General features: G+C 36.1%; 1 protein-coding gene across 1 annotated transcript in view; it reads right to left on the bottom strand.

Annotated features, from left to right (window-relative positions):
• The window catches only part of CHIC2 (cysteine-rich hydrophobic domain 2), a gene marked incomplete at its 5' end in the record, with an annotated part of 16,025 nt that extends 8,873 nt beyond the window's left edge, over positions 1 to 7,152 (bottom strand). The window contains 2 exons of the mRNA XM_010012307.1: positions 6,794 to 6,949; positions 7,098 to 7,152. Coding sequence (XP_010010609.1) covers positions 6,794 to 6,949; positions 7,098 to 7,152 — 211 coding nt within the window. The remainder of the gene's footprint in view (positions 1 to 6,793; positions 6,950 to 7,097) is intronic.
• Between the last annotated feature and the right edge of the window lie 2,123 nt (positions 7,153 to 9,275).

Genomic DNA, 9,275 nt, shown 5'->3' with positions numbered 1-9,275 from the left:
CTGAAGGACATTCTCACAGGAAGGGCAATACAAAATGAACACATAAAATGGAACTGACCGTTACAGGGATCAAAACAGGACTGAATCTCCACTAACTAACTCATATGGTGTCATCCACTGCGAGAAATTCTAAACTGAACATGGACAAAAATTCCAACTCCATCTTTTCTTTTAAAGTTACAGAGATGTTAAATTGGGTCCCCATCACTTATTTCCAAAATATCCAGTAGTATGCTATGGAACATAGTTCAAAGCCAGTGCAGGTGGAGAAACTAAAGAATCTCAGGTTACGTTTCTATTAGAAAATTAAACTGTGCCCAGAAACATTCCCATTCACTTGAAGCCAGCTGGCATGGAACAGCTTACATCTGTATCACTAAGTTTTCATAACCTCTGAACGACTCACAGAGCCTGGAGCTTTCTGATAATGCCTAGGAATTGTTACACAATACAGACCCAGCACCTGCCAGGGACCTCTGAGACTACAAATTATAAGGCACCAATTCCTAGGAACACTCCCAGGTTTAACTTATCAGTATATAGGAAGCCTTTGACTTTGGCTGTTAGGAACATCTAAGGGTAAGGGTCAAGAATGGAAGAGAAGCTACATGGCTAGAAAGACTGAAAGGCAGCACAATCTAACAAAATAACTCTACAGTGCTCTGTAAATTCCAACACCTCACTAGTGTGCATGCTGAAGAGAATGGTCCCTCTGAATGGGACAGCCTCTGCAGTTCCTTGCCCATCCAGGATTGAACAGAAAATTACAGAATCCCAGATCTCAAGTAGGTTGATCCTGTAGCTAATTAACCAATTTAGGAAAACAAAATTGGCTACGTAAGAATATTTTTGATCACCATCATCATTAGTGTTCCAAATTCAGCAATCTATTACAAAATTCAGCAAAAATAACTTTTATGGGGAACAAAAAGAGAAGTACCTAGTCACTTTCAACTTCAATGTATGTTTGGTGTGGTAGAAGACTTAACAACTCCTTCAGTCAGTCCTCTTTTGTAGAAAAGCTGCCCCTCTCATCCTCCCAACTGTTTTGTCAGCAGCCATGTTTCTTGAACTACTTTTTTTGTTGCTGTTGTTCTAGTTGTTATATAACAATCTACTTTATTTATACATTCTGCTTGACTTACTGAGAGTGCTTCACTTACACAGAAAATAACACCTTACCCTGGTTTAATAAAGTGAGAGAGTGAATACATCCCAGAGCAAGACTACTCTGAAAAAAGGCAAGAGGCACAGGTCACCTCACACTTCCCAGCAGATCACTCTAGTTTTATGCTACTGTAACATAGAGTCTAACAAGTTATTGTGCAGTGAAGTGCTTTCTACTTATTTTAATGTTACCATATGAATTTCAGATAATTTTGCATTCTGATTCTTTCCTCAAGAGTGTTTGCATATGCTCCCTATTTGGCATTATCTACAAGTTGCTAAAGACAGAATCCTAAAAATTTCCAAATCTGACAATTAGCTAGACCATTTTTAGCGTGCTCTTTCAAAATAGCTCTGTACAAATTTCATCAAGCTTACATTTGTTTCTGAAAACATGTCAAATTGGGCATGAAAAGCAATACAAATAGCAATATTAAAACCAAACCTCTGCATGATCTATGACGGATGAGGTATAGAGAGGGAGGCACAATGTAAAAGGCACTGTAACATGAAAATGTTAATCCTGCATGTATTATTATAGTTCATATTAGTATCTTCAGAGATATCATTCTAATTACAAATGCAATAGCATTTAGAATATTCACTTACAGAAACCAAAAATACATGCTGCATTTCAGATTAATATAAAACCTATCAAGAATACATGAAATTACAAATTTAACTTGAGAATACACATTTTAAATACTAAAGGATCTGCATTTCACCTATAAAGAAATGAACTAGTATTTTTTTTATTTACTTACAAATATAAGTATTCTTCATGCTAATATTATTGCCGTGCCCTCTCCCCTTCCTATTCTTTTAAAGTTTTCATTTTATAGCTAATATTAAAAAAAGAGCTGATTTTAAAAACCTCTGAAGACAATGGTCAAGAATGCATATTTGATACATACTAGCCCTACTTCAAAGAAGTTTTACTAAGCTGACTAAAGCCAATATAGAGATCACATATCTTCTGGTTAGGATAAACATAATAAATACATTACAATTTTAAGGATTCTTCCAAACTGAAGTACAGACACTTCAAAACCAAGGCACCCTCCATCTCAGGTAACTGCCTTGAGGAACTACTCGGAAAAGCATTATGGTATTAGAGTATCTCCAATGCCAAGTCCCTGGCAATAGGGAGAGGAGAAAAACGTAAGTTTTTTTCACTTTCGAAAATAAATGTAATATATTGATAGCTTCAATAAACTGAGCTATTTTAACATCAGTATCATCCACTGACAAGCAAAGCTACTGTATTTAAGAGAATTCACTCCAGCTTCTCCCCCACATACTTATTTTAATTAATACTTTGGAATTTGTAATTGGCTTATGTTTATACAGCACTCTGAAAATGTAAACTGCTACATAAGTGACAGCTAATCATGAGGCTTAAGAAGCATTCATCAGCTTTGTGTGAATTCACAAACAAACAAGTAGTTCTTGAAAGTACTAGTACAGATGGCTATTAAATATGTCATTCTATTCATTTTAAGAGATTGCCCATGAACCTTCTGAAACATGCAATTTACATGTACAATACCAGCATTTAAGAAATCTAGCAGTACTGCAATTCTATCATAGCTTTCATTGTTACTGTTTCTGTTGAAATTATTTACCCTATTTACACATCAGGAACTACAGTATTTAGTTAATACTGAAAATGAGTGCCAATTCATTTGAAAAAGTGGCTCCAAATAGGCACCTCAGCCTGTAGTGCTTTTTGAAATTATAATTCACTATGTCATTTCCTTCTATTTAAAGAACAATAACTTAAAGACTTCATGTTCATTTCTACAATCTGGAAGTTGTCCCAGGAAGGATGGTACAATCTGTGAGTAAAACTGCTGAAGATCATTGACGATCTAGATCTACAAATGAAGGACTGCATTTCCTGTAACTCTCTTGCAGCTTTTATTCATTAAAATTGAATCAAGACCACATAAAAGGAGAGAGGCAATAAGATATTGAATCAAATTAAACATTTATTCTACTAGTGAAGACTAGCAGGCTTTTTCTCAAATACCCCAATGCAAAAGAAGAAAGGAAACAATACCGTACAAAGACTTCCAAAACTAGCACTGAACAAAACACTAAAAGGAAAATACAGTGAAGGGAAAGCTTTCATTGCATGGAAATGCATTAAAGTGATATAATTAACAATTAAGCTTACAAATGTCTGAGGCTTAATAAATTCTTAGTTTTAAGCACCTGCTGATTTAAGGAGACAAACCCAAAACTTATTATTCACTGCACAAAAATAAGCATATATTCCCATTACAGGCAAACTTTCAATAATTGCCTGTATGTTCAAAAATTGTATTTACATTTGTGGTAACATTGCCACATTAGAAATTTAAAAGTCAATGAAAGGCTTCAAAAATCCAGAATACAAAGAAAGATTAAAAGAATTATTGTAACTTCACAAACTTGGAAGCTGCAGCTTTCCTTTTGTCTATATAAGCCTTAAAAAAAAAAATCAAAACGTTTCTCTGAAAACGAGTTGCAAAGTATAGCAGCAATTTAAGAACATGGCAGATTGATTCAGTCTCATTAAAACAGGCATTTCTTAATTGGTCATTCTGAGAAAAATTACTTTTCTACATTAAAAGTAAACAATTGTATAGTTGAAACTTATTTCATTTAATAAAAGCCTTAACTGGAGAAACACTCCCACTTGTTAGCTCATTGTATATGCAATTCAAACCAAATTTGTTAGTGTTCTATTTCAGTAGAAAAGGGCAATTTTGAAGGCTGGTATGTTTTTATTGTGTGATTTAAAACATGCTCTACACAAATTTCAATTCTACATGGAAGGACTCCCATCCTGCTTTCAGAAATCAAACTATCTAATTATATGGTCTTGGAAGTCTTTTGTGATCATTGCAGCAAAGGATGTAACATAGGCCAGTTTCAAGTAACTGTTCTTTCACTGTAGGACAGGGCTGAATTAGCCAAGCTCTCTGGGCAACACTTCTCAGACAAAGCGCAGTAACCTTTTGTTTATTGTTCATTTACTATAATTGTTTTACATTGTGAGCATCAGTGGGAAAGAATCCATTGTATCTAAAAGCTGAAGGGAAGAAACAGCCACATGTTACTCTGGATCCCTGCTTCCTCGAAAGGTGAATCCTGGCTATTGTGACTATACCTATGGCTGAAGTCTTGCTGGGGAAAGGACTTCTGAAGAAGTCAAAGCATGGAAGATTACTTGATTGAAAACATGCGCTTTCAAGACACAGTAAAGTCAGAGACCAGCAGTACAGGGGTTCCAATGTAAGTGATGACTTCACATTGAACAATTAGTCTGCCATGTATCAGCAAAACTGTGGCACTAGCAGGAAATCAAAATAGTCGATGAACCGGTTGGGGTTTTTTTTAGTGGAAGAGTATGAAGTTGTTTCTTGTCACAATTGCACTGGAATCTACTGAGCAGATTACAGACTGGAACTTAGATGAACCAGGTTGTATTTACAACTGCTGTCAATTTGCTGAGCAGCTCCAGGTAATTCACATCATGCACTGTCTCTCATTTTTGACACTTGTAGGAAAATGCATACAGTTATTTCCTGCACTTGTCATAGCACTTTGACATAAACTGATGGGAAGTCCTGCATAAAAGAAAAATCTTATAAGCTTGTGGATGCAATTCAGTATTAAGATCTTAAAGGTTAGAAAATCTGTAATTCCAGGCAAGAGCAATTTAAAGGATTTAAATCAGTTTGTACTTTCCTGATCTGGACCTACCAAGAAATAAAGTTGAATCCACTCATACCTATTCAAGCAACTCAAGTGGCAGTAACTTTTTGCTGCTTTTCTGTGAGCAGTAGCCCTGACTAGAATCATTGCAAATTCTTCGCTTGTTTCTTATATTAGAATTTGCACATAGATCCTTGATAATATCCCACAGCTTCAAATTCTATCTTCTAGCCCCTGATGCTACAAGCCCTTGACTTTTTTTCTGAGTTTGTTTAAAGATGTGTAAGAAGCTGATTATTTGTGATCTCTGGTAACACTAAGAGACCCCAGCCTAGATGATGAGGGCTTGTGGCATCAGCCCCTACCATGTTACATCCTACTATCACTTCCTGCTACAACAGCACATTATATAAGAAAAATGGGTCAAACTAAAGAGCACCAGAAGCCTTTTTCTTTAGAAGTTAGACAGTAGCAATGCAAGCTTCACTTGAGTTTGCAATGAACAGAGCTAGACCTGGAACAGTAAAGGTACTCTTCTCTGCAAGCTAGTTAAGTCATCAACCTGTCTGTTGAAGAGAACAGCACGTTTCTCATAACAGACTTTCAGGATATGGATATACAGCCATGCTACAGGAGACATAATTTTGTGACAGCTTAAAGACAGAAAACCTAAGGTTTTATACAATTCACACTGACACAAGCATTATTTTTTATTCCTCCACAGATTCCAACATTACTAGGAAGCTCTTCTACCTTAATTTTGTATGCAACTAAAACTAGCCTTAAGTAATCTCTCGAAGGGACCAAGCATTAAAGGTTGTAACACAAAGTCAGATGCACAAAAATGCATACAGGTTTTGTTATGATCAATGTTCACCCTATAAATATTTTTTTTAGAATGCCTTGATTTACTGACCCTGTAAAATGAGGACTTTGATAAAGAAAGTCATGATGACATTTGGTCTACTTCACTGTACACAACTTGTAGCATTAAGAGGTATTATAGAGAATGAACATACACAAAACTTGCCATGAAATGGAAAGATGAACAGTACTAATAGCAAGGAGAGGATGGGGAGGCACAGAGACTTCTCACAAATAAGTGAAATAGGACTAGCCCAGGACAATTTTTACACACAGGAAAATTGAAGAGATGAGAGTATAGCCTGATTAATCGCACTGAGGGAAAGGAAGTGAAAAACAGGCACGTGCAATGAGGTGCTGTTGTGCACAGTAAGTGCCAAGTGTACACAGGCAAAACACTACTTTCTAGCTTTTAATGTAAAAGAAAAAAAAAACACCCTAAAAAAACAAACAAAACACACCAAAAACAAAAAAAAACCACAACCAAACTTACTTATCTACAGGTTGGAAGGAAAATCTCAGAAGAAAAAAAATCAGTTATTATCTTTTTTAGAATTGCCTTTTTAAACAAAAAGTTATGGCTATTTGGGCCACAGTGTAAGCAGAAGCTCCTTAAAACAAACTGCCACTCAATCACTCACAAAGTCTGATAAGCCCAAACACTCTATCACAGAGAAGATGCAGCTATTAAAATGGTATGTTGAAAGTTACCTCAATAAATGTTGTACAGTACATGGTTCTAGTGGAGACATTCAGCTACGCTACCACTCATTGAGTTATAAGCTCAAAGTTCTGACTGGTGTCTGTTGTAACTTTAACTAATATGACAGACAACTGACACCAAAATGTATGAAAGCAAACTGATTTAAGTAAGCTCTAGCACACTGTTTTTTAAAGCTGGGGGAGGGGAAATAAAAAAAAAAAAAAATAAAAACAAAAAAAACCCACAAAACAAAACAAACAAAAAACCAAACAACAAAACCAGACACCACCACAAAATGAGACCAAATCCTGAACAATTCTTACTATCAAAACATGTATGAATAGTTCAACTTACTCTTTTACTGAGGCAGATAACTGGCCACATACTACAACCTAAAGTGCAGCAGCAGCAAAGGCATCCACATAGTAGCCATCGTACATTAACTGGAAGGTTCTTCTTAAGACAACTGTTAACTCTACTGATGCTGGCTTTAAATTCTTCGGGTGCAACCTACAAGGGAAAAACAAAACAAAACAAAAAAACAGCTAGTACCACAGCAGTGCTTTTTATTACTTTTACAATGGTCTACACCTGGAACTCCTGTTTTTGTAATAAAAATCTTAACTCTGATTTTAAATTCCTATTCACAGATACTCACCTTTCCAGTTAGAGAGGAAGGAAATTCTGCTTCGAATTTGTTGCTTAGTCCAAACCTGCAAAACGAAAACCAAGATCATACCAAAATTAGAAATAACCTCATTTCACACCACAAGTCATAAGCACGTCACAATACTCTCTGGGTTTGTATCACACTAGCATTAATTTCAGGGAAAACTAGTTATTAGGAGTAATTCCTAAAACTATCCTAACTGACAAAAGTACACCACTGTACACAGTCTGAAATCCTTCTTGCCTATAGTCTCTTCTTAAAGTTCCGTTGATACTGCTGACTCTTCCCCAAACTCAGCAAAATCTTTATATGCAATATGAATGATAAGTGAAGTACTTAAGGGGTGAAGGGAAGTAAGTTAAGGCCACAGTTTGAATTACCTCTTCTACCACCAGTGCAGATGTCTCAAAGAAAAGCTCATCTTTTCTTTAGGCTGTGCTAAATAACTGGTTTAAGTGTAAAAACTGAATCAATACCAGCTTCTTTATTCAGAAAAAAATATATTAATAAGTTTCAGAACACAAAATACTACCTAGCAAAGCATTATTTTAATTATTTAATTAAATTATTTTAATGATTTAAATTATTTAAATGGTATCTAATTTGAAAGAAACATACTGATTACAAATGTAAAGCTATGAAGCAGTCTGAGGTGAGCTGGAGTCACTGACTTCCAGGTTTCAGAAGATCTAAATAGTAGAGAAGTTTCATATCATCTATTTAAATAAAGAGGTTTCTATCTTATAGTTGGCTGGTGGAGTTAATGAACGGATGAACTTCAAAGTATTTTAATGTTTTCTGGCATCTAGTCTGGGCAATAACTTCTAACAGAGACTATACAGTCTAACAAAGTAGTTAGTAAAACTATATGACTGGCTACTAATTTGGGAAACAGCAGTCTCTGTAAAACTTAAGTTGTAATTAATAATCTTCTGACGATAAACCAAAGAGTCTTACTATTAGATACTACAAACAACACAAATCAGAAATTAAACTGCTCAAGACTTGAATACAGGCAGCAAGACCTAACAAACAGTGCTCAGCTGTAGGCAGAAAAGCTACCTGAACTTTGATAGTTGAAGATTTTAAAGACCTAATTTGTTTTGACAGTATGTTTACTGAGCAGCTAGGTGCTTATTGGGGTTTGTTTTGGATTTTTCTTACTGAATCAAATGATCTGCATGCTAATGGAGAATTTTATCCAAGTAATCAAATGGGCAGTTAAGTGCCATACCAATGTTGAGCTACTGGGGAGGGGCCTCACAAAACCCAGGGGATAAAAGGTGACAGAGGAGCTTCTGCTTATACAAAGGTGGTGAATCTTGGAAAAGCTAAACTGTATTTACATGATACTCAACTGAAACTTATTAGCTACAGCTCACACAAGAGATCTTTTATCACCAGTCATGATTGTCTTAAATATCAGCTCAATGCAAGCAGCAGCTGCCAGAAATATTGGCCACCACTAGGAATAATAGGATTAAGGATTAAGAACCCCACAGAGGGCATCATTTTGACTCTCCATAAAACCCTTGTATACCCATACATACATACTGTACCTGTACAGTACTACGTGAGCTTCTAGCATCCACATTTCATTGAGGAATTGGTGGAGTTAAGGGAAAGCAGAAAGAAGGAAGACTAACATAATAAGGGAATAAAGCAGCTGCTTTAGAAGACTGACAAGGCTGACACTAGCTTGGGAAAGAGAAGGCTGAGGGGGGTATATGATCAAAGTACAAAGATTCAGGAAAGCAGTGGATAAGGTGAATGATTGACTGTTAATCACCAAATCCCACAACAGAGAGCACACACTGAAACTAGTCTGAGATTGGTTTAAAACAGATAAAAAAGTGCTTCTTTAAGCTGCAAGTAGCAAAATTCTGTGGTTTTCCTCTTGAGATTAGTGATGCAGACTGTGACAACAGATTTGAAGAGAGATTACACACGTTTCCTGACAAACAGACACTAAAGGAAAGACAATGTTGAAGTACACATCACCTCCCACAACTGCAGATGACAGAGAGTACAAGAAGAATGGACACCAGGAACAGCTAGACTTGCATGCAGCCCACAAGCAGCAATGCCTGTTGCCTCAAGTCTGCAGCAGCACAGTGGGCTATGTATTTTGTGAATTTGACACCGCAGGCAATTTTTACATATGAT

This window comes from Nestor notabilis, unplaced genomic scaffold, assembly GCF_000696875.1.
Source record: "Nestor notabilis isolate BGI_N333 unplaced genomic scaffold, ASM69687v1 scaffold26733, whole genome shotgun sequence".
In the NCBI taxonomy this organism is placed as follows: Eukaryota; Metazoa; Chordata; class Aves; order Psittaciformes; family Psittacidae; genus Nestor; species Nestor notabilis.
This window is presented reverse-complemented; position numbering and strand designations above follow the sequence as displayed.